Source organism: Carlito syrichta, unplaced genomic scaffold (genome assembly GCF_000164805.1).
Source record: "Carlito syrichta isolate Samal-C Ts95f unplaced genomic scaffold, Tarsius_syrichta-2.0.1 Scaffold158902, whole genome shotgun sequence".
NCBI classification, from domain to species: Eukaryota; Metazoa; Chordata; class Mammalia; order Primates; family Tarsiidae; genus Carlito; species Carlito syrichta.
The window spans coordinates 145,520-172,222 of record NW_007102998.1 but is presented as its reverse complement, the minus strand read 5'-3'; the positions used below and the strand labels follow the sequence as shown (position 1 = coordinate 172,222).

The 26,703-nt window shown below is 39.3% G+C and overlaps 1 protein-coding gene across 5 annotated transcripts in view; it reads right to left on the bottom strand.

Moving 5' to 3' along the window:
- The window catches only part of LEF1 (lymphoid enhancer binding factor 1), a 121,826-nt gene extending 95,279 nt beyond the window's left edge, over positions 1 to 26,547 (bottom strand). For 3 of the 5 annotated variants that reach the window (XM_008051075.2, XM_008051074.2, XM_021709111.1), the window contains exons 1-3: positions 26,274 to 26,539; positions 23,832 to 23,898; positions 22,279 to 22,412 (exon numbers count right to left, since the gene is read on the bottom strand). In XM_008051075.2, coding sequence (XP_008049266.1) covers positions 22,279 to 22,412; positions 23,832 to 23,898; positions 26,274 to 26,486 — 414 coding nt within the window. In that variant the 5' untranslated portion in view covers positions 26,487 to 26,539. Of the gene's footprint in view, positions 1 to 22,278; positions 22,413 to 23,831; positions 23,899 to 25,030; positions 25,551 to 26,273 lie in introns of those variants that run through there. The other 2 variants (XM_008051073.1, XM_008051076.1) reach the window with 2 other exon arrangements.
- Positions 26,548 to 26,703: the final 156 nt, after the last annotated feature.

Here is a 26,703-nt window from a genome sequence, read left to right as displayed (position 1 = left end):
ATGACTTATTTTCACAACTCTGTAATTGGAACATGCAAAGATGGGGGTGGGGAAGCAAGAATGAAGGGGAGGGAAATACATTTGCTTTTAATTTGAAGCAGCACAAAAGAAAGCCCAGGAAAAAAAATTATATAAGTTTCCACAAATGAAAAACATGTTTTTCATATGGAAAAGCCAGCAGGGGCATTTTATAACTCAGACCACACAAAATGAACTGATGGCTAAATACACACTTCTTCAGGCCTAAAGGGTAAAATGAAAATGATGGGGTAAGTGATTCCAATTGAGAAAAGGGTTCGAACATGCATTTGGTCTGAAGACGGCAGACACCTGCTGCAAGGCGAACCTGCTGCAAGGCGAACCTCTGCAAGGCGAACCTGCTGCCAGGCGAACCTGCTGCCAGGCGAACCTATGCAAGGTCAACTAGTGTGGCTGCTCAAGACCTGCCCCTCGCCCTTGCCTGCTTCCTTTCCAATCAACTGTGCAGAACAAAATTGGCATTTGTAATAACTCACTGATTTATCTGAGAAATTGTCAGTGCATGATTCCTTATTAATAGAAGAGGAAGAATAGAAAACTCAAAGGAGATTTTCACTTCTGGCTCCAAACACAGAGAAACAAATCCATCTGCCAGGATCACACCTTGACATCTGAATCAAAACCTGAAGCCTCCAAACAAGGCAGAGAAATTCTGAAGAACATCACAACCAAAATATGTCAGCACCACGATTCTGTTTGTTCTTAAAATAAAAACAAGAGTGAAACTATTCTGATTTTTTTACATGAAGACATTGTAGGCTTATTAAGTACATTGTGTAATTAATTCATTACTGCATTTAATATCAACATAGAAAGCAAGCAGGTTGACGATAATCATTGCCCTCTATCTGTAGCGTCATATATAGTGTTATGTATGTCCAGTATTCACGCCCCAGTAAGAAAGCCTCCTGATATTCCAATTCCAATATTTAAATGACTGCTTTTGAAAATGTCTGCCCAATTAATATACATAACAGAATTTACAAAATCAAATGCATCTTGTTTAATGAAGTCCCCTTTTCACAAAGATTTAATATCGTGTGTGTAAATGGTAGTCAATGAACTATCAATCTTTTACTTTTCCAAGTCCACAAAATTCTAAAACTTATTAACATCAAATAAACAACTATGAAATAACTGCCTCCTTTCATTCTGCACAAAACTTCTTAGTTCTGAAGCACCAAGTAATTGGTGAACAAAAGCTGCCTTTGTTTGAAAGGATTTTCAATCAACAGACCTGGTAAGGTACCCAACTATAAATTTTCTCTGAAAAATTTATCTGTAACTGCGTTGAACTGGAAAACTCTTTTAACAGCCCAAGTACCTCAGCTTACTGCGTTAATAGTTTTTATGTTTGTTTTATTGGGGATTTGGTTTTTTGTTTTGTTTTAAAGGAAAGGGTGCAAACTGAATGAATTCAGAATTGCAAAAACAAAATTCAGCAAGGAAATACAAAACAATAACATTTCAAAACCTAGATCTTTTTCTTTTGAAAAAATGCCATTTTCCTTAATTTTACCATCTTCAGAAAATGCCAGAAATAAGTTCCAGTGTCATTAAATATTTTTCTCTAGGTTGCATTCCTAATAAGCTTATCACATTTTCCATATCCCAAGACCCAAGTCTAATTTCAGATTATCAGGCAAAAACCATTTCTTTTATGATTGTATCATTAGCCTTCACCAGCAAAGTAACAAGCAAAATAGCCACTGGAGGCATCCTGGGCTTCTCATTCATACCTAAGGAAAAGCCAATAGACAGCTAACAAAACCCGGGCCCGCTGCTCTCAAACATGCGCTCAGCTTTTCCTAAACTCTTTCCAGTGGGTCCAGCATTCTTCAAGGGTCTCCTCAGAGAAATCTCAATTTACCATTTTAGTCACCTGAACAGCATGTGAGAGAGTACAGCACCATTTGCTTAGCCACCAGCCTTGAGAGAGACACTAACTACAGCAGCTAAGCAGAGACAAACTAAAAGCAAATGGAATCTCGGTAGCCGCAGGCTCCACACACTCCTAAGACTGCCCCTCAGCAAAAATTGCCGTAATTGAGAACTGAGGTGACAACACTGTAATGATACACAGGAGACTCGTTATATAGCATAATCTATATGCTGGCCTATTTATTTTTCCCTTCTGGAAGGAATATAATCTCTTGAAGAACCTGGAGGGTCTGTATGTTCCTCATGCAAAGAAAATAAAGCTCCCTCGGAGGTGAGGAGTGGTGTAGACAAGCAGGGTGGGGAGCAGGAGCCAACAGGCACAGCCCAAAGTCTGGGATCCCTCCAGGTGAGGCATTTCAATCGTTTCACACAAACAAACATTTATTCTTAAAACCTTTAAATAATCAGATTCCATGCTTCCCTTTGATAAACCATTCCAATGTTTATTAATCCCACCCTCTGAAGTAATTCTTCCAACCTAAATTCTTTCAACAATTTAAGCCCATTTCCTTTGGTTATTTCTTCAGTGAAGAACAAAGCTGGTCCCAGACACATGTTAAAGAAATAGTCCTTATATTTAGAGAGAGTTTTAAACTGTCCTCCTTTCTTCAAGTCAAAGGAACAGTTTCTCATCCGGCAGATCTCCCTGGGAACTGGCAAAAGGTTCTGCCATCAAGATCTGCAAGAATATGTCAAAAATTGGACCATGCCCAATTTTCAATATGCTCCTGAAAGACTGAGAAATGTCTTAGAGAGCACAGAGCTTTCTTTTCAAGCGGTTTCATCACTTGCACACACACAGTACTGTACATCTTTAGTTTAAAATAGCAAGCACCCTAGTGCAGACATCTAATTTAGGGGAAGGAAGGCAGCAGAATTCCCACACAGCGGCTGGAGGGCAGTGCCACTAGAAGGGTGAACAGGAGACACCACAAGGTCGGCATGAAGCATGACCTCAAATGACGTAATTAAGCTGAGCCACATCAGGGTGAAACAGAGCTTTAGCCCACAGCCCAGTGTGCAACAGCTCAGGTGATTCTGAGCATCTACAAGCAATCTGTATAGCAAAGAATTGACCCAATCAGTCAAAGAGAAGCATAATCGCATGAATTGCTGAATAATCTGCTGGTCTCATTAAAAAAAAAAACAAAAAACAAAAAACCCTCATATCAAACAGAACTGTCAGATGGTCAGAAGTATCTCACTGAAACAAATAGGAACAGAGTTCTCTTTACTTTCCTCAACCAGCAATCTGGAGAGGTAGATCATCATATACTACACAGATAGTACACAGCAAGATCCACTGGGGTGCAGGAAGAAAACACTTGTACAACTTTGACATGTAAATGTTTATATGAAAAACTTACAAGCTTGACAAAAATATTTAATACACAGATTGCCACTGGGGCCCCCGTTTGCTCTGAAAGTAAGATGATCAAAATGCCAGGAGGATTGAAGGTAATGTTAACAATACCAGCACAGGAAACACCAAGAAAATGAAAAAGTTAACAATTCCATCTCTAACAGCAATTCTTTAAAAGCTTTCATAGAACTAAAATCTACAATGACACTTGACAAGACTTGATGAGAAGCTGACCAAAATAATTAGAAATTATCAATTTTATTTGAAATAACATATAATTACATAGTTTAGGTATATCGTTCATAAATAATTATACAATGGCCAAATGGATCTGCAATTTAAAAAATTTTCCCCACAAATTTAGATATCTGAAAAATCAAGTGACATTGACTTTCCTTCCTCCCAGAACAACTCCTTTCTTCACCATATTGACATAACCTTTGGGAAACAAAAGGTAGCCATGAAAAACCAGAATGGAAAAGAAACAAAGCTGTGACATGAACTTCAGTGGGAATGAATCCTGAATACATTATGCCAAGTGAAAGAAGCTGGCCACAAAGGATGATACATTATGATTATTTAATTCCATTTTTATGCAATGTCCTGAAGAAATTTATTAAGACCAAATAGTGTGGGGTAACTTTCTGAGGGGATTAAAAAGTTCTGAAATTGACTGTGATGATGGTTGCGTAACTCTGTGACTATACTAAAAACCATGACATTGAACACTTTAAGTGATGAAATTTGAATTATATCTCAATAAAAACGACATTGTTTAAAGAAATAAGTAGCCACTGAAAAAACAGTCACTGAATGAATAAGTGAATGAATTAATTTCTTCTCCCTTAATTTAAAAAAAGAAAGCCAGAGGAGGAAAAAACTCTTCTGGACATGTTCTCCACAACTAAAACTACTGTGTTGCTTCTTCCATGTCCACGTAGCTACCTTGGGACTTTAAAATACCACAACGTTCACTCATGAAAATGGAGAATCTGGATGACAACTGGAGTCAAAGAATTCTAGGACTCTTCGTGGGTGTGAGGAGAGAAGGAAGGCAGAAAAGGAGGTATAAGTTAGTCTCTAAAGGCAGACATTTCATGGTAAGCAATTCAACACAGTGAAATTATTCAAGTTAAATATCCAGATCTTACTTGGTATGATAGGTCTGCACTTCTGGTGCCCCTAGAAAGTTATTAATGCATGAGATGCTCTCCCTGAGCAAAAAGCAGTATTGAGTCAATCTTCTACTGTCCTCATGCCATCAGATCTTGCTTTGCCTCTGGAGCAGAAAAAACTTCCTTTGCCAAAGCACTGAGGTGAATTATGATGCATTCAGTACAGGCTGAGTATACCTTATTCAAAATGCTTGGAACCAGAAGAGCTCAGATTCTGGAGATTTTTTTTTTTTTCTTCAGATTTTGAGATACATGCATTATATTTACAAGTTTAACACTCCTGATCTGAAAATTGAAATCCTAAGTGCTCCAATGAGCAATTTTTTTTTTTTTGAACATCATATCAGCAACTCAAAATGTTTCAAATTTTGAAGCGTTTTGGATTTTAGATTTATATTGATAAAATAATTCAACAGAAATGCAAATGTGTTTTCTCCTCTGAGCGAGTGCAAACATCTGACATGACTGTGCCTCCCTTAGTCCACACAATTCTTTGTTATAACCACTTTCCAGATAAGAAAACTGAGTCTTGAAGAAGTTAGGGACTTGCTCAGAGAAACATGGCTAATCAATGACTTACCTAACTCCATGTCAGTATTTTTTTCCTACCATGAAATTAACAACAAGAGAAGCTTTTTTTTTGTTGACTTTGTTTTGTTTTTAAAAATAAGACTTTAAAATATTTATCTCAGGTAGTCAAATATTTTCAAATTGTACACTGCAGAGACATTACTGAATTAACCCAAGAACTATTAAAATAACAAACAAAAACAAAAATAAACCTTTCAGATGTCCTGAATTATGAACCGTTTTCTCATTTGTAGTTTAAATGTCACATTTCTCTCACCACTACACTCTATTCCTTCCTAACTGATACTCAGCCATCTTAGGAGAAAACATTGCTTTTTGAAAATTTAACCTCTATTGAACCCCTCATAAAATCTAGTTAATATAATCTTGCATTATTTAACTCTGGTATTCTCTTCTAAGACATGAAAGTAAATATCTTCAGGTCTGTAACTCATAGTCCTATGTTGACATCTTATTCCTAGTAGTATTGTGATTCTCTGCAATGAATTTTGATCATATATTTCCTATATGTGGTAACCAAGTAATATTCTTGAAATAGTCATTTCCTATGTTTACACCTATCTTTAGGATGTCAGAAATGTTGTCAAAGTACTTGTGATTAAAGAAACAGAAACAAAAAAGGTTAAAGCAATTTTTCCATTATATAGCTGGTAAGTGGCTAATCCTGAGTTTGGGCTCAGGCATTCAGGATGCAGAGCATGTGTCCTTAGCCACTCTATTACATATGCAAATAAATGGAAACCTATCTATCTTCATGAGATTCTGTTTGCCCAAATCTAATTGTAGTCAAATCTGACACCAACCATTTAAAATGTGGTTAAAGAGTACACGGAGCAAATGTCATGCAAGTAAAGGTTTCTGGTGGCAGCACTAATGAAATAGTGGCATACTACCAGCAACATAGAATAGAGGAAGCTTGAACTCCTAGCCTCCGCTCTTACCAAGCATCAGTTAACTTGGCAGCAATGTTTATAAACTTGTTCATTTAAAATGCCCTATAAATAGTTCTGAGTTCTACTCTTAGCCTTTGCTTACTGAAAATACATGCCCTTTTAATTAAAAAAAATATTTATCAAGCAACTTTCAGAGTTATCTACACAACCATTTTTAAACAAGTAAACCAAATATCCTCTACCATGCTTTGAATGGAACTGAAAGCAGGTAAAGAAGACGTATAAAGACGACAGTCCTCTGGAACTGCTCTGACAAGCTGCAACACTCCAGGATGACCTGGCTAGGCTCTGTCCACACCTGTATCCCTGGGTTGTGCAAGTGATAAAGTTCCTGCCTCCTCCTGTGTTCAGTTGTGGGTGTTTGCACAAGTGTCCTCCCTTACTAATCTGTAGACTCCTTAAGGGTGGTGACTCTGCCTTTATCATCACATAACCACAATGGGATGCAGCAGGTGACTGTGAAAATAAGTACCTTCAATGACTATTTATGGGATGAATGAGAAATCATTCCTGAAATAAACATTATTTGGTGTTTATCTTTATTCTACCAGGAAACTTGTTTAACGCTAAGCTTAAGGGTTAGTTCAGAGACTACTATAACAACAATTTTCTCTTGATTAGTGAACTGAAAAGATGAGCTTTCTGGCTTCCCATGAGAGTCAAAAGAGCTTTATTAGCATCTTCCCTCCTGAATAAAATATAAATAATGAACCAAATTAATGTTGGAAAGTATTTTCTTATATTAAGTAGCTAGCTTTTTGTACATTAGCATGTAGCTCTCAAATGTGTAGAAGTAAAGAAATACAATTTTGGTGGAAAATAGTTATGAACCATTATTTCAAGAGGAGTTGATAAAATTGTTAATGTGCTTTTAAGTATGAAAATCTCTATTAAGTCAAGAGAGAGATAAACCAGTAAGTCACATAAAGAAAATAAGCCGGGCTCGGTGGCTCAGCCTGTAATCCCGCGCCTTTGGGAGGCTGAGGTGAGTGGATTGCCTAAGCCCGCGGGTTCGAACCCACCTCGGCAATTTGGCGAGACCTCATCTCTACAATAAAATCAAATGAGCCGGGCGTGGTAGCACGCCTGTAGTTCCAGCTACTTGGAAGGCTGAGGTGGAAGGATCGCCGGAGCCCAGCGGGTCGAGGCTGCGGAGGCCTGGAGCGGCCACTGCACTCTAGTCTGGGTGACAGAGTGAGACTCCAACTCAAAAAAAATAAAAAAAATAAAAAAGCCATCACTGAAGCCTAGCTATTTACATAATTTAATAAGATATAACAGATCCTTTTAATCCTCAAAGTAGTTTACTGACTAAGGATTACTCTCAACACTTTTTTGAGGGACATACTGGTTTATGAATTGGATCCCAGATCCTGAATCAGAAATGCCTGGCTGTGAATCCAAGTTCTGCCACTTATTAAACATTGTGGTTATGGACAATCAAGTAACTTCTCTGTGCCTCAGTTTCTTCACTGGAAACATGGGGAATATTACTAACATTCAGTTCATAATGTTATAGTGAAGATTAAATACGAAAAATGCATGTAAAGAGTATTCATTCAATATTACATGCTAGTGTACTATGAATACTATTATTCTCTTCATCCCTGGGCAAAATGCCTATTTCTTAAAATCATACAGAGGTTTCTGGCCAAGACCCAGGAAGCTTCATAAATAAGTGAAGTGATTTTATGAGGTACTGCTGACTTTCATCAAAGAAAGTATGGACCAAAAAGATGTCAATAATGCAAAATGGCTTCATTCCAGATCTTGGTTAATTTTGTTTTCTTAGCAAAAAAATGAACAAAATAATCCATAAGACAAACTCATGAATACCTGTCTTCAAACCTGCTCTTCTTTCTAAATTTACTCTTTCTGTTAACACTGTCTCCTCATCATCAGGCTACAACATTCATCATATTTTACACATCTTCTCTCTGCTTCTAACTGGATCACCTTTGAACTCCATGTTCTCTGCACCATAACAGCTATTACTACCAAAATTTATATTAAATAAATTTACAACTCATTTTATTCTCATAAAACCCCTCTAAGTTAAGAGTCACTTCTGCTGGGCTCGGTGGCTCAGGTTACGCTTTGGAAGGCTGAGGTGAGTGAATTGCCTGAGCCTGAGGGTTCGAGACCCACCTGGGCAACTTGGCGAGACCTCATCTCTACAATAAAATCAAAAAAATTAGCTGGGTGTGGTAGTGCATGCCTGTAATTCTGGTTACTTGGAAGGCTGAGACAGAAGGATCGCCAGAGCCCAGCAGGTCGAGGCTACGGTGGCCGGGAGCGGCCACTGCACTCCAGTCTGGGCAACAGAGTGATTCCAACTCAAAAAAAAGTCACTTCCGCCGGGCTCGGTGATTCAGCCTGTAATCCCAGTGCTTTGGGAGGCTGAGGTGAGTGGATTGCCTGAGCACACAGGTTCAAGACCCGCCAGGGCAACTTGGCGAGCCCTCATCTCTACAATAAATCAAAAATTAGCCGGGCATAGTAGCACACGCTTGTAGTTCCAGCTACTTGGAAGGCTGAAGCAGAAGGATCACGGAGCCCAGCAGGTCGAGGCTGCAGTGGCCGGGAGTGGTCACTGCACTCCAGTCTGGGTGACCGAGTGAGGCTCCAACTCAAAAAAAAAAAAGAGTCACTTCCATCTTACCGGAGAGAAATTCACTGAATCTTAACAATCATCTAGCATCTTCTGTGTGCCAGTGGCAGTAATGGCAATAAGAAATTGAAGTTGCAGGCACAGTGGCTCACGTCTATAATTTAGCAGGCGGAGGCAAAAAGATTCCCTGAGCCCCAGGTTTGAGACCTGCCTGGGGCAACCTAAAGAGACTTCGTCTCTACAATTAATTTTTAAAAATTAGCCAGGCATGGTGGTGTACACCTGTAGTTCCAGCTACTTGGAAGGCTGAGGTGAAAAAATCACCTGAGCCCAATAGGTCAGGTCAAGGCTATGGTGGCTGTGAGTGTGCCACTGCACTCCATCCTGGGCAACAGAATGAGACTCCAACTAAAAACAAAGCAAACAAAAAGGAAACTGAAATTGCAGAAAGCTTCCTACATTGGAAGACAAAACTGGTCCCCTGTCATGGTACCAGTACTTACTAGTTGTGTGATCAGAGAAAATTACCTACTTTATCTAACCTTCCATATCTTGGTCTGTTTACAGTGATCATTAACCCTTTCTATGCCCCGCATGCCATTTCTCAACCTTCTCTGTGCTTTAATTACCTCTTATGTTAGGAATAGCATCGAGTTATTGTGAGAGTTAAATAAGCTAATACATATAAAGAGTGTAGAATAGCTCTTAGAATATATTAAGTGCTCAAAACTAATAGCTAATGTCTAGTCCATGGACTCTGTATTTAATGCTCAAATAATTTCCAAGCTCAGTGTCCGCTTTGTGATTCAGTATGAATTTACATTTTTAGGAGTCCCCATTTAAATAGGTTTGTTATCTGGTGTCTTGAAGTTTTAAAATTTTTGCTCTGTATATTCCATAAACATCTGGTGAGTAACCTGCTCTGTAGCAGGTAGTATAACAGGTTCTGGGCAATAAAGTCGAATAAGGCGTGCTCCCTATCCTAAAGAAGCTAACAATTAGTGAGAAATACATTCACAAAAACACAACTAGCTATTATAAAACATCGCTACAGAGCTATGAAGAAGGACGCATGGCAATCCAGGAAAGAGCAGTTGGTCTTAACTGGTGGTGGAATCAGGAGGAGCTCATGGAGGAGGTACCACTTACACAGGACCTTTAGGGTTGAACAAGACTGCTGGCAAAGAAGAGGGAACAGGACTCAGGGAGACCAAGCTATATAAATCCAAAGAGGGTTTTTGAGAAGGGTTTAGGATGCAGGTCTGGGAATGTAGCTGAATGGCAAGCTGCCAGGTAGAGTGGTGAGGAAAGACGTGAAAGACAGATAGTTCTATGTTTTTGCTATTGTGAATAGAGCTGCAACAAACATACTGCCCATCAAAGCTGGACTGGATAAAAAAATGTGGTACATATATACAATGGAATATTACATAGCCATAAAGAAGGACAAACATATGTACTTCACAGCAACTTGGATGGATTTAGAGTTGATCATACTCAGTGATCTGTCACAGAAACAAAGAACAGAGTACCAAATGTTCTCACTCATAAGCAGACCCTGAACAATTATAATACTATAAGAAAGGGATTTGGTAGTAGTGGGAAAATGTCAGAGGAGGGCAGTGGGATTGGCAGTTGAGGGAAACTGCTAGGGGAGGAAGGGGCACACCTCATCAACAAGGGTACCTGTATAATCAACGTTTGTATACCTATCCCTGAATTGTACCCCACATCTTTATAATAATAATTTTTTTAAAAAGTGAAACAAACAAAAAAGGCAGACGGATCCAAAGTGTAAAAAGTTTTCAAAACAATGCTCAAGAATGTGCGTTTCTTTCTGTGATCAGTGGGGGAAGGCATTCAAAGACACAATCTCTCTAGGTCTGACTAGAAGTAAGCAGAGTGCCAGAGGTCTCCATTAGGACCTGGATAGGGCTGAGTGAGGACAGAGTGAGCTTGAGGCCAAAGGACCTAACTTGGAGTCCCAGCGCTATTGCTTTCTAGGTGTGAGACTTTTTGGCAAGTCACTCACATTACCTGAACCTCAGTTCGGCTACTGCTCAGCTACTGTGTCAGTGTTTTTCCAAAACTTATTTTATGGAAAAATTGATTGAGAGCTTGTTAAAACTGTATCTATGTGACCTGAGTTGGGACATTTGCAGAGGAACCCAGGCATCTGTCTTCCTAACAAAAACACCAGTAATTCTGAGGCAGTTGGCCATCTTCCAGAAACACCACTACCAATGCCAGGTGAGCAAACCCAGGCCAGTCAGTAGCATAACATTGGCATTTAGGTTTTCGGATTCCAATGACAGGACTCTGCTGCAGCTCTCATCTTATTTATCGTAACATTATTGTTGTTGGCCCACAGTCTGAATGATTGTGAATCATAATATAGAGACCACTTTCTCTCTTTCCCTTCCTCCCTAGCTTGGCCAATAAAGTAGGAACTTCTGCCATCTCAACAGTGGCTGTAACCTTGCCTCATGATGATGAGGTGAATGAACCTCCTCATTCACTCTCTACAAGGGTTGGACTCATTTCTTGGGTGATTTGGACGAAGAATCTGAGCAAGGATGGGCTGACCCTTTGTTTTCTCTTTGGGGGCCTGCTTGTACAAGCATGGGTTTGTTCTATTCTCTGGTTTAACAGGAGGTAAGTAAGCCCCCTCGCCTCTGTCAGGGAGGCCTGTGGCTTGGTGGTGTGTTCCATTTGGGGATGTCAAGGAAGTACACGATCTGTGTCACAGTTCAAGCCACATTCTCCAATCCAGCCTTATTAATAATAAAACTGATACTGTACTTTCCCTCTGACTTCCTATCCATTGATGGACTGATTCTTGACTACAAGAGACATGAAAATTATCAGACTCAAAGCACCAACCATAACCAAAGTTGAATCCAAACAAGTAACATACTTTTAAATATTGACTTTAAATAAAGGTGTTTTTAAAGGTTAAATTACAACGTTGAGTTGACCCCAACTTAAAAAGGTGCATTGTCTTTGACTCTGCAATTCTAGCAACTTTATTCCAAAGAAGCAATTTAAAATTTGTGCAGATTTAGTTAGAAAATATGCATTTCATTAAAATACTACATAAGATGAGGGAAAAGATGACACAATCTAAATGTCTACTAATGAAATACTGGTTGAATATATTAGGTAACCTACTAAAAATAATGTTACAGAAGAGTATTTATTAACAAAAAAGACATTCACAATATAATGGTACAAAAAAAGCTAGTTACAAAACAACATACTATGTTCCCATATCCATGAATATATAACAAGTGTTTGTGATTGTTTATGTACATTTATATTTTTTGCGTAGTAAGGTCTAAAAGGCCACATAGAAAGTTAAAGGGTGATAATCTCTAACGGTGGGATCTTAATATTTAACAGTGGGAATTTAATATTTGTGATTCCTTTTGCTCACTCGAGTTTTCTAATATTTAACGGTGGGAATCTAATATTTGTGATTCCTTTTGCTCACTCGAGTTTTCTAATTTTTCTAGTGAACACATAATGCTTTTTTACTGAAAATATTATTTTATCATATAAAAAATAGCTAAGCATTTTTGAAAAGTTTACAACAAAATCATATTATAATTGCTCTTCTGCTTTAAATTTTAATCAATGGTATGATTAATTTAATAAGTACTTTGTGTTCTTAAAGGCAAATATGGATTTTTTAATGAAAATAAACAAGTCTTCAGATCTCAAGGAAGGGCCCTGACTCCACAATGTTTAAAACTGGGTCAGGTTACTGCTGTCCCTGAGGAGGGACTTTTTATCTTCAACATGAAGATTTTAACACCCACCCCATAGTTTTCACATCAGGAATAAATTAAATAAGCTAACCACGTAAATTACCTAGCACAGTATCTGGCACAAAGTAGTAGACCAAAAAACATCAGTTGCTTTCCCTTTTCCCTTTCAAGCAAAAACATTTTGAGTTTTAACTTAAAATTTTAATGTATGCATAAAAATAAGCACACACAAAACTCAGGCAGTGTTTGACAGACTTGATTCTTTTCCCAACACTGCCCGCTAGCTGACTGGTTAGCCCAGCTGTAGTAAACGATAAATATTTTTTACTTCAGTACTTTTGGGTTTGTTTCAGACTTTAAAAATCTAAGACAAAGTCTAATATATTTGAGAAAAAAGTTACCGTGCCTTTTTTCCTTGATCCAAGTCATGTGAACTAGTATACCAAGATGATATGGTCATAATTATTATATGGTAACATACACAGTGTTCAAAATTGAGGAATGCTATGCAAAGAAAGCTGACTCTACATTGGTATACATTTAACATTCATTGGGTTTTACTGAGAGAAAAAGAAAAGTCCCGACAGAAGGGAAGCTGGAATTTTCCAGGAGACTAGAAAAACATTGATTTCTCCTTGCTGCCTGGCCAACATATCCCTTTGGACCTGATCCTTTTAGGTGCCAAGAAAGCTAGAAAGATTTAAGCCAGAATAAAATTTGAAGAGAAAAAGAATAACGTGCCCATTGTCTTTCACATGGCTCTTAGATATCCTCTCGATAATTTTTGCAGTGGGGAGAAAAAACCCAGCTCCTAAAAGATTAAGGAGAGAAAAAAACTCTCCTAACCCAAAGGATTTTTGTACCCCTATCCACACAGTTAAGAGTTATCTAGTAATTTCATATCAAATACTAGAAAGATATGAGACTTTCGGCTACAAGTCTGAAATTTAGAAATCTCTTACCTCCCATATTTCATTCCCTTAATGGAGGAATATGGTGCTAAAGAGAAAAACCTGGTGCTCTTCTAACAATTAGGAGAGAAAAAGGAGCCCAACAGAGGAAAATCACTTCTCTAAAAATATAATGATAATCCCAAATTGTTTGCTTTTATGCAATGTTTTTAGAAAATGTTTTATGCAAACATTTTCTAAAACTTTATGGAAGGCCTTCACCCAGCGTCCAGACTGTGGGTCGGCATGGTGGTACAATAGGAACCAAAAGTTTCTTCCCTTTCTCAGGAGTTTCCTGGGTATAGCCAAGCACTTCTGGTGACTGTAGAAATCCCACCAGGTGGGGACCAGGGCGCTGAATTGCACCATCTTAGATTCCTGCTGGGTTGCCATAGCTAGAAAACTGACTGTTTTTGCAGAGTGTGTGCCATCTGAACTTCACATCAATCACATAAGGTAGGCAAGCCAGCTATTGATATGCCATCTTATAAAAGAGGAAACAAAGGCTGAGAGAGGTCAAATACCTCCCAAGGATTCTGAGAAAAATAGCAGACTTCGGACTAGCCCTCAGATCTTTTAACGTCTAGCCCAGTCCTTCCCTCCTGCCCAGGTTTAGCCTTCATAGGGAACTGCCTACCTAGCTCCTCCTAATAAAGGCTCAAAAATTATTTTCTCCACATTGCAAAAGAATAGAAGGAATTCACAACACACAACAGCCTAGAAAAGTCAGTGCTGATGCCACCCTGTGCATTTAGAAGACAGAACTTTTTGATACCTGAAAATACCTCAAGTGTTACTGAAAAAAAAAAAGTCCTTCCTATCTGGAAGATAATAAAAATGAATCGAAAAGCATTAACCACATGATACTAAAACACACTTAGAGATGGCATTCTTTTTATAACAATTATATTTTCATCTCAAGAATTCTTTAAAAAAGCATTTCTAGGCTGGGCTCGGTGGCTCAGCCTGTAATCCCAGCACTTTGGGAGGCCGAGGCAAGAGGATTGCCAGAACCCACAGGTTTGAGACCCGCCCAGGCAACTTGGCAAGACCTCGTCTCTACAATAAATCAAAAACTAGCCAGGCGTGGTAACACGCGCCTGGAGTTCTGGCTACTTGGAAGGGTGAGGCAGAAGGATCGCTGGAGCCCAACAGGTTGAGGCTGCGGTGGCTGGGAGTGTGCCACTGCACTCCAGTCTGGGTGACAGAGTGAGACTCCAACTCAAAAAAAAGAAAAAAAAAAAGTATTTCTATCATCTCTATTTCTTCAATTAGGTTTCTAGGACCTAAGTAAGAGACAAGTACTTCTTAAGATCAATCCTCATATGAGAGTCTAGCCCCATTATTTTTTTATTATAGCAGTGAGCTTTCCTGGTTGACTGTTTTCAGTACTTACCTGGAAACTTATATAAAAAACGACTTTGAATTCTTCATTGAAAATACTGGTCTGAAGTTCCTTTAATTCACTTATGCAACAAACCAGAGAAAAGTAAAATAGTAAAAATACTAAGGATTATTTGGCAAACACTTTCAAGTTTTGTTTTTCACATAGCATTTGGTTTGATAAAGAGCTCACTTAAAAATACTCAAAAAAGCCGGGCTTGGTGGCTCAGCCTGTAATCCCGCCCCTTTGGGAGGCTGAGGTGAGTGGATTGCCTGAGCCCACGGGTTCAAGACCCGCCTGGGCGGCAAGACCTCATCTCTACAATAAATCAAAAAATCAGCCGGGCGTGGTAGCACATGCCTGTAATTCCGGCTACTTGGAAGGCTGAGGTGGAAGGATCGCCGGAGCCCAGCGGGTCGAGGCTGCGGTGGCCAGGAGCGGCCACTGCACTCCAGTCTGGGTGACAGAGTGAGACTCCAACTTAAAAAAAAAAAAAAATACTCAAAACACATATATGAAAAATGTCTTGTACATAATTAAGTCAGTAGATTTACTGAGGTATCTATTCTGTGCTAGGCTGACTGTAACTATCTCATAATTCACCAGCAGTTCCTGATGGATTGATTAGTAGATGATTAACTATCACTATTACTTGATAGTTTTTTTATTGCAAAGTTTTCCAAGATTAAAAAGAAAAGGTTTATAACAATTTCTTAGTGGAAAGACAAATACCACATATTCTTATTTATACATGGGAGCAAAATAATATGTATACATGTACACAAAGTATGAAATGTTAGACAATGGAGACCCAGAAAGGTGAGTGAGTGGGAGGGGGTGGTGATGAAAATTGTTTAATGGGTACAATGTACTTCAGATGATGGCTACCCTAAAATCCCTGACTTCACAGTTACACCGTCTATGTATGCAACAAAGGTACACTTATACCCCATATAGTTATATATTTGGTGACTCTTTCATTCAGAAGCTGACAACAATACAATAACAATAAAAGAAAATGAAAGCTACCCCAGCACCACTCCTTTCTTTATACTAGAGGGCCTTCCCTCTCTGTCTATACCTTCTTCAATCTTTCTCTATGCTGAGTAGAAGAGCAATAGGCATCGTTTTAAAAGTAAACATAACAACAACAATGAATTACCATGATGAAAGTCAAAGTTTAATTCTCCAAAACTGTCATCAAATTCTACAATAGGATTATTTGTGGGCACTGGTAGCACAGGTCAGTGATCCAGTTTTTAAAGACTCAACTTGCCCCTAGTTAGCTGCAAAAAATAAAACACACTCCTAGAACCTCTGTAATACAACATCTCTGCAGTCATATTTGTCCTATAGAAGGGATAAAGAGGAGAGGCTCAACTCTTGCTTGCTCTAAACTGTCCTTGTAATTTTCCCATACAGACTGAAGGCATGTGAATAGTATCAGTGAGTTTTTTAAGTGATCTATGTATAGCAAGTGGATAATTTCAGCAGATTTATGGGTTTAGCTAGAGTGGGTATATATAAATGTGTTCTTTCACAAGGACCTTAGAATTTTCTACACAGTCTCAGATAACAGCATGCGAACAGTCCTGTCTAGGTAATAAGAATTTCTGAGGTAGCAATCCCTGCTCCCTGTCCAGTCTTCTGCTCAACTCCCCACTCTCCCCTTCGGTACATATCAACGAAGTTCACACCTAAACCCTAGTCTCTGTTGCCGGTACTAGGTCATTGTCAGGCTTTTGCGTCTCCAAATCTGAGAGTCTGAATCATTTACTTGCCTAAAATGATTTAAGGGCTTAGAGCAAAGTCTGCAGCTCCTAGACTGACTTCATAGGATCATAATATTTTAAAAATAATCATGAACCTAAAATATATTTTTTAATTACTTGAATAAAGTCCAATGGCTGCCTTTTAAAAACAAGTAAGGAATATCAGGGTAGTAAGAAGCAGTACTATGTTTCTTGATTCACTACAGTATTAACTTCCTACAGACTAGCTCAGCTCAGCATAATCACTTAAGCAATAGCTTTAAAGAGGACAAGTTTAAATGAACATCCTCCTTAAAAAAACAAAAACAAAACAAGACAAAAACCTCTAGTCTCAGAACAGCAGCATTTATGTAATGCTAAGTCTACTTTTAGCTGGGAATAAAACGATTTTATGTTTTCTGCTGGACACAGACAGTGCTAGCACATTTTCTCTTTACATTCCAAGATTTTTTGCAAAATCAAAGGGAAGCCAGTTTTATAAAATATCAATCATGTCTATAATACATAAATGGGGAACAAGAGAAATCAGAGAGGAATGAAGTAATCTAATTGTTTTTTAAAAACTTCAATCAAGTCAGGCTCGGTGGCTCAGCCTGTAATCCCGCGTTTTGGGAGGCTAAAGTGAGTGGATTGCCTGAGCCCGTGGGTTCGAGATCTGCCTGGGTAACTTGGCGAGACCTCATCTCTACAATAAATCAAAAAATTAGCCAGGCATGGTAGCGCGCGCCTGTAGTTCCAGCTACTTGGAAGGCTGAGGCGGAAGGATTGCCACAGCCCAGCAGGTCGAGGCTGTGGTGGCCGGGAGTGGCCACTGCACTCTAGTCTGGGTGACAGAGTGAGACTCCAACTCAAAAAAATAAAAAAATAAAAAACTTCAATCAAATAATACTAAAATCGTTCTGTCTACAGAACTAACAAGATTAGTTTAGAAAAAAAAATGCAACAGCTACAAAATTTTTTCAGTTGGTATTACAGGTAGTAGTAGTGAGGCTACAAATTCAAGTCCAAATGCTGCCACTTGTGAGGCCCTATCTCTGTTCTCTTAAATCATACAAGAGTCTCTGACCACAGGAAAGACTGGATCAAAATAATGGGGTTGATGAGAGCAACTCCAAGACCTGTATGGGGGTGGAAGGTGTACGTACTTCAAAAGCAAGCTGTTTTGCAGGTTGGCTCAATGGTCTTGTTTTAGTGAAGTTACTGAACACCTCTTAGGTTGTTCTCATGTCACTATGAATGAATAAGAAACTATGAGGATCATTTAAAAGAAACATTATCTGAGTAAAGATCTGTCGTGTAAATGCAATATAAGCTCCAGAAATGTTATATGTAGCATGGTTTTCAGGGATGTTTGAATAAGCAAACAGTTTGATCATAAGATATCTGATGAGGAGATGGCCACTGTTCCCAATTTTTCTGACTATGATCCTAGCCCACCTTTGTAGCAGTGCAATTAAGAAGAGATTAGACAGAGAAGTTTGGGGCTCAAGGAATTTTCCCACACATTTTCCTAACATCTATATCCTAATTTGAGATAGAATACACTTTCTAAAACTTGTCCTGCACTTGAGGTAAAGGGGAAGACTCAATATACTTAACTTCAAAAAGCAAACAACTTAACTAAAAAATTGAAAGCAATTTATCAGTAAGTCAAACTAAGTAGCTCTTTGAAATAAAATGAAAAGACACTGAATTAAATAAACATCTTGTGTGAAATATAAGCCATAGTCTCCCTCTATCCTTAAATTATTATTACTGTAATTATTTTCAAAGTCATGAAACAATGTGATGTACAGTGGTATTTAGAAGCTTACTGAATAGATCAGTCCACCTCAGTTCCTTAATTCCAGATGTGAACAACGACAAAATCAAATTTTAGCTGTTTATAAGCAAATACAAATATTGGGAGAGGCAGTAAGACAAAGTTATAATAGATATAATCCTGTTAATTAGAAATAAAAATGTGGATCCCCTTAAGGTAAAAATCATACAATAAAACGAAGCTCTTCAAAATAATTTGAAAATAACATCCGAAACATTTCCACAGCGTTTTCTACTTTAAAATATAAACAAATAAAAATTTTAAAGGACATCTGAAATGACAGCACAATATATTCCTTTCCTACCAAAAAAGTCACTGTAAGAAAGATCACCAAGAACCAAAAACAATGAAGTTTGCAGCACTTCAGTGACCAGGTGTTATTGTGGTTTGGTGTGACTGAGCTGCAAAGTTTGCTGCAGCTTCCTGCACTGTGCTGCCTTTCCCTCCCCAAGCATCTGAAGATAACTGAGATGTTCTCTTCTGAGGTGTTAAACATTTGGGTAGCTTAGGGGACAAATGGAAGATTGACACCAAAGATGAATAATCACAGTGCATTAGGCCAAAGGGAACTTTCATTATGTTAACACCAGCCAAGCTTGCTGTTCACATGGTGCTCAAGCACATAACTACCAGAATCAAACCAGGACTGTAAAGAACTATATTTTTCTTTTAATACTTTACCATTGGCCTACAGGGATTTTCAAAAATAAGATTCAGAGAAAGAAAGGTTTTGGAGTATGTTTTAATAAACTCTCCAGGGTCCTTGCTCTAAAATATTGAACAGGCTTTTGCATCTTCTCACTCTCTGTGAAGAACACCAACTCAAGTCAAGGTTTGCTATGCCCTAAGAATTCACACTGACATCAGATATGCTATGATAGTTGCTTTCTTTTCAGGCCCAATTTATCTGAACTAAGAATTCTTATTTAAAATTCTGTGAGAGGCCCATTCATACGATTTTTGGTAGAGACATTCACACTCCTAAGAATTCCAGTTCCAGAAGGATGTAATTTGCCAATTAAAATTCCCCTTCAGAAAGAAAAAAGCTGAATAGGTAATACTATATTTATGTACAGTATTGTGTAGGCAAAAGCTGTGCCAGCACATGTATGCCAGTGTTTGTATTAAGGGGCAAAAGCAAAAGCGTATAGACTAGTAAAATGAGATGCCTGCAGAAACATTTCTGTGCATGCCAGCTGGCCATAGTTGGTATTCTCTGGATTACCTGCAGTTACATACAAAGAGAAGACTATGTAGGGAAGGGGTGGTTACCTCCCTCCCCCACCCCCAAATGTTTTTCCAGTCCTAACAAGTTGGGCAGCAGATGCAGTAAACAAGCAATTGTTTGTAATGCAAATTCAAGCAACAGGGATGCCATGGGATATTCCCATCCTAAGCCCAAACACAAATGGTCACCCTGCTCCTCACACCCAGAATGAACATCTATCACTGTGAATGTCAATGGTACAAATACTCCGTCCTGCTAAGGACAGAGTTAAAGAGCAAGAAAGCAGAAGTGTGGTTAGGAGTGAAGAAGAGAGGCTGCCTTCCGGTTAAAGTGTTTTTGATCTCAGACATTAAAAATAGTTGTTAGGTATTAAAAACCAAAGATAACTTACTTCAGTCGGACGCTAAAAAAATTCTGACATACTCTTGTGGTTATAACTGAAAAACTTCTGGAATTGTGTAAACTGCAGAATATCTCAAGAAAATGTGCCTAAAATAAATACATTCTATGTACTGAAACAGAAAAAATATGTAAAGGAATAAAGCAAAGCAGCAGATAACAGGGTACGGTAACTGTTTCCTGACCACACCCCTTTCTTTCCTCCACTCTACACCCACCAACATGTATTCTGGCCACAAATCTTTCCTAAACAATGAATGACTGTTTGATTCACCAACCTCAAAATTGTAATACATACACTAACAATAAATACCTTCCATTCTATCAAAATTTCAAAATGAGTAGTATACTAGATGATCAGGAGAAAAGATCATGGAGACATGAGGCAGAATGCTGACTTAAAGAGGAAGAGAAGTTTAATTTTCTTCTTAGTGATTGTTTATACAATATCAATAAATTTTTATTATACTGACTTTTTAAAAAGTATTGTTTTGAAATGAGAAGTAGTTGATCTCTTTAAGGAATAAATTCAAATTTATTCCTTTCACCTCTGTGCATAGCTGAAAAGTATAAGACTTTTTTAATGGGTACTTTCTATTGCTACCAAGGTAAGACTATTCGTTGTTCTAAAAACATCTTTCAATAGAAATCTTCAAATATGCCTTATCTAAAACATATTCTCCTTCCCCTCTCCCTCCAAAAAAAGACAAAACATCTGACATATTTGATATATAAAGTCTCCCACAATTTTGAAAACTCAAGCATTTGAGGTGGTCTCTAAATATTAAACCATATTTGCTTTTATTAATTAATTCATGTTTTATGTGGTAGACTAATAAATAACACAGATACCACTATCATTAAATATTTGAAAAGCCTTTTAAAACAAAATATGAAATAGCTACTTCCTATAGCAACCATCACACGATCGCTAAAATTAGATCCCCAAGACCTCCATTTTAAACGTTATTTGAAAATTAGACTCCAACTCAAAAAAGAAAGAAAATTAAAAAAATCTTATTCCCTGAGAGGCTAAATATCCTTTTGAAATGTGTGGGGAAATAATTACACTAACATCCAAATCACAGTGCCCACACAAAGTGATTATATTTCACATACTTATCATTTCAACAACTGAGGACAATGAATAATCATGATAACCACAATACTCCTGTTGATAACTGTGGAATTCTGAGCTATTATTCTCTGCTTCCCGGGTGAATCTTCTCACTCTCAGATCTGTTTACTAAGGTGTTAACAACACTATTTTCCCCAGATATTTGCAACTTGTTTTTTCAGTGAATAGAAAGAAGCACTGGGCAAAGAAGTCAAACACCATAGGTTCCATTTTACGATCCAGATTTGACCACCAAGAGGGTCAGTGAGACTTAAGATCCATACATATTGTTTTTCATTGGAAGCTGAATGGTGGAGGGAGAGTGGGGCTGCATAGAAGGTAAGTATCTTGATGGATCAGTAAAAATCTATCACCAGTGCTAGAGGGATGATTCTCAAAAACTTCATCACCAGCATGTTTCATATTCACAAGCACACAAGTCACCACTAAGATATTTTCTCACCAGATAAACAAGGCATCCGCTTTCCAAGAAAAGAGAAATATAATCACAAAACAAACCTGATATTCTTCATAATGTTATACATTTGAATAATGCAAATATAATTCCACTGCAGTTTTAGAACTTTGGACATTAATTGAACCATGAGATTAAAAAAAGGAACAACTTTCATGAGGGTTATATTTAAGTGGTATTTTTCAACAATTGGTAAAGTAAAAATAGCTCAATCCCCACCTGATCTTAAAGAAGTATTACCTGATATAGCATGAGACACTGTTTTCTAAGCCAAATAACATAATTAATATTCAGCTCCAAATGAGTTAAAGCAGTTCTGATTCAAGAAAGTCTGTGGGATTGAAAGCTAGGTAATTCTCAGTTAACTGAAAGATAAAGCAACTCCCCCCTCTTATCAGCATGGAAAGCTTAACACTCATAAAATCATAGATTTGTTGATTTAACTTCATTTGACATTATAATTCATGATTCACTAATTTTAATGAATAAGCTAAAAGCTAAAATTCCAAGGGTAAGATAAAGTAGCAACATTTTAAGGTAGCCATTCCTCAGAGCATCTCATACTTAGCAATGACTGGCTGTGTGTAATAAAAGCATTTCCAACGAGTTTGAAAAAATAAACATTCTGCCAAAATACAAATTAATTTGCACTTCTGAAAATAATTTACAGCATCAGCATGTTACTCACTGTTCTTGGGATGGGTGGAGAAAGAGATCCATTTGACATGTACGGGTCGTTATTCATATTTGGCATCATTATGTACCCAGAATAACTGGAATAGGAGGGCCCCTTGTTGTAGAGGCCTCCATCTGGATGCTTTCCTGGAAGAATCCAAAGAGCAGTCAGTGATGCATTGACTTCCTTTTGTATCACTGTATTTTTCATCCGAAAATCTAAGTTCTAAGGTCAACTGGGCCTTACATACAAGACTTGTTTACAAAATACTGTAACTGGATTATTATGCTCTATTTTAGATTGACAGTATTTGTTCTATTAAATGGCTTAGCAAACCAGATGTCTTAAAAACATGTGGTTCAAACAGTACTTCCACTACTGACGTTTTTATTGTGTAGTGTTATCCATCTAACTTCATTTGTTCTAATACTAACAAACAGGACTAAAAAATAGGTGAAGGAACACACACAAACCTAAAGCTGTATGACAAATATATTAGGCCATTTATCTATATGCATATATACATTTATACACTTGAAGTTATGCTTTGCCTTTTAGGCAAACTTAAAAATTCTACCTGTGCTTCTAGAAAATTCCCAGATTTTACTGAGGGATAAAGTGTATATAGTATATAGGCAACTTATAAGAAATTAACTCTGGGAGACTTAATTTTAAGTGCTACAAAGAAATTTGTGTTCAGCATATATATTGCTTTTCTTTAACCTGTATAGCCATTTTATAGCTGAGAAGTTGATAGTTCTTTTCCCTTCATCTCCTGGTGGACATATTGTTATGTAGGAAATCTTCATTCTGGTCAGGCAAATTATTAAGTAATTAAAGGAGAACATAAATGCAGATTGGTTGACAAGGAAACCTTATGAGTTGCCTGATTCTTTTAAAGTCAAAAGAAGTTCTCCTTAAATATACATATGTGTGTATACATATATTAAATTTAATATAAATAAACAATAAAATGATATATATGTAATTTTAAAAGTTTTTAGCAAGAATCAGAAATGGGGATAAAGTCTATCATGTTCAATATGCATAGCTGCTAATTATAAGTTTTATATCTTTATAAGCTGGATTCTGCTCTGTTCACTCACTGCCTGTCTTCTCACTTTAATAAGAAACAAGAAACAGCACTTTTGCATGTGAAAATCCACTCAAAACTATTCTTATTGAAAAAATATATTGATATACACTGGCATTCTTCATATTAATGCGTGTAAAAAATACTAAACACCTAAGCTAATGAGAACTTAAGGTAAAATGAGGAAAAAGAATCTCATTACAGACATTCCCTCTTTTCCAAAGAATCAGGAGGCCAACTGAAATCCAAAAGTCCCCAGCTCATTCAAAGACAGTTTTTGAATTACATAATCTACATTAGAGATAAGTCATACGTTTCCTAGGTTGTCGTTCCTATTTTATTGAAATAATAGGTATGATCTTATCACATATGGTCCTGGTTTCTTAAACGCAAAAGCTACAAGACATACCTATACATACAAATCGCACACATTATATACCATCAATTGGGAGAAGTAGAATAAGCGTCTTACCATCATCAGGGTGTTCTCTGGCCTTGTCGTGGTAGGACTCCTGAGAGGTTTGTGCTTGTCTGGCCACCTAACATCATGAATCCCCACCACCAAAAGAAAGAAAATCACCTTAGAGTTTGTGACAAGAATCATACAAGCGAGTCTCCACTGGTAACTCAAAGATACAGGTTTAAGTGCAACTTTGTTTTATTACTCTAAGAGGGAGAAACTAAGGTTGAGTACTGGGAAATTTTTTTCTTTTCAACATGTATTTTTAAGGGATTTTTATCTAGTCGGGACCAAAAAAGTATAACAATAACAAAAGCAATAAAAATATAGTAAATTTGGGAATGATCCCCATGCTGCTCTGGCTGTTGTTTGTTGAACCATATCAAGGCTACTTGGACGCCTGATATGACAGGAGTAGGAGTTAATGGGGTTGATCCTTTGGACAGCCTCTTCAGCCACTGTTCACTTCAATCAGCTCTGATTAAAAACAGGCTGGAATATCCTTTTGCAACTGAAAATGACATTTTAAACATAAACAGGCCAACCACTCAGATGAGGTCTTCAGGCAATTGCCCTGAGCACAGTCCCAGCAGCATCTCCACTGGGATTTACAACCTGTGGCAGCCGGCGGCGGCGGGGTACAGGCTTAGAAAAGTAAAACTGTTGTTCTGTGGTTAAAGGGAGGAAATTTTGCGAGCTGGGTTATAGCCGTCTAAAAGGTAGCCCAGTTCATATCAGTTTTGGTAACCACCATCCACCCAGACTCAACCACGTGCAAATCAGTGGTATTATCCTTCACCATCTTTCTGCCCCTGCCCTCTCACCACCTATACGAAGAGTTACAGGGCCCTAATACCTGAGTTCTCGAAGTCAAACTCGGCGTCCTTCACCCAGACCAGAAAAGTGCAGAAAATGTGAAGTGGGTGTCAACATGATTTATGGTCTAAGCAAGGACAAGCAAGATGGGTAGAAAGGAAAAGAGGCTGCTCTACAAATATGAGAGTCTGGCAAAAAGCCTGAGTGTCTTGGATGGACCTGTGCCCTCTCAGTGACCACCTTCTCTCCTCAGCACACACAGAGTCACAAATCTTTTACATGGAGTGGGGTATACCCTAGGCCTCCCCACATCCCTCTCAAACTGGATTCCGCGGATAAAGAACACCCTATGTTCTCCAAATGCAGGCCCCTAGCCTTTCAAAATGCATACTCACCCCTGCCATTGGGATGGAGAAGGTAAGTCTGAGGTATTCTTAAACGCGTGGTTTAAAACCCAAAATGTCCCCGCCCCCAAAACCACATGCTTTCTTTTTGGGGGCAGAAAGATGCCATTTAAGGAAGAAAAAAAGGGGTATACTCTCCAAGTTTCTTTGGAGGGAAAAGGCGTTAGTAAAATCGTCTGGGTGTCAGGACTTTTCCACCGGATTTCCTCCAGAGGGTTTCCCAGTTGTTGAACAAGGGTGACCCGTGGGGTGTCGGATATCAGGGTCCATCCGCCCCCGCCCCCCGGGCTCCCGGAGCGGCCTGGAACAGCCCTCCCGCGCGGCGCGGCTCCGGGCTTTCTCTCGCCGGCACCCACGTGTCTGTATTTACTCTACTCAGGTTACCGGCGCTATCGCCAGCCGCGGGCCAGAAGATCAGATAAAGCGCTTTCCACCCTTCCTGGCTGGTGCCCGGCTTCCGCCGCTTCTCCACTCCGAGTCGCCTTTCTTCTGCCTAGATTTAAGGCCTGATTTTCTTTAAGCGATGAGGCTGGAGGAAACTGGAGTTGCGGGCGGCACAGCCGGGGTGTGCCCGTGGACTGGCTCGGCTCCGCGCGCCCACGGCTCCCGGCGGCGGGCCCGGGCGCGGGGGCCTCGCCGACCGCAGGGACCGAGCGAGCCCTGCGCCGCCTCCGCAGCCCCGAGCGCGCGCCCCCTCGACCGGCCGGCTCCGCGGCGGTTGGGACGGCCCCGCCTGCGCCTGGCCCACGCCCGCCTCCCCTTCCTCCCGCCTCTGACTCTGCTCGTCTCCACCTAAGCCTTTGGTGGTTTAACGCACGTTTGCAGAGACAACTACCAAGAAAGACAGCGGGTGCACTGTCTCTTCCGTGCTACGGAAGGAGTTCTCAGTAGTGCTGCTGAGACCTGCTCGCGTGAATGCACCTCACCGCTCGGCCCCACCAAAACGTTGGGAGGCGAAACGTTATGGGTTAAGGGCAGCTTTTCCTGCCTGCAAACCAGCCGTTTAGCCATCGAACCCCTAAACGGTTCCACTTGGAATAAGTTTCCCTGCAACCCTCCCACCTCCCATCCTACACACACGGGGAACGGGGGCCTGGGGCCCAGCCACACACACATCCAGAACCGACAAGGGACCTCCTTGGGCCAAGGCGGCCGGGCGCCTTCGCTCCCCAGCTCCCTTCTGCGCTCCCGGGACCCGCCACGCCTCTCGGGCTCGGGGCGGCGGCCCGCTCACCTCGTGTCCGTTGCCGGCCGGTATGATCTCAGACTCGTTAACCAAGGAGGACTTGATGTCGGCCAAGTCGCCTTCCTCTTCGGGGTGGCTGATCTCGGCGAAGATCTTCTCTTTCTGAGGATCGCCTTCGTCCTTGAAGGGGATCATCTCGTCCGTGGCGCAGAGTTCCGGGTCCCCCCCGCCGCCGCCACCTCCCCCGGAGAGCTGGGGCATCCCGACGGCTCTGTAATCTCCGCTCCGCTGTGGGAGCACCCGCGGCGACCGCTGTATAGGTGGGGGGATTTTAAATTTGTTAAGGTTATATGAAAATTCATGTCTATATATGAATATACATCTGAACGTATAAATTTATATCCAAGAATATGGTTTATCATGGAGAATGTCTCATGCAGGCTTGCACAGAATAGGCATTCTGCTATTGTTGAATCTT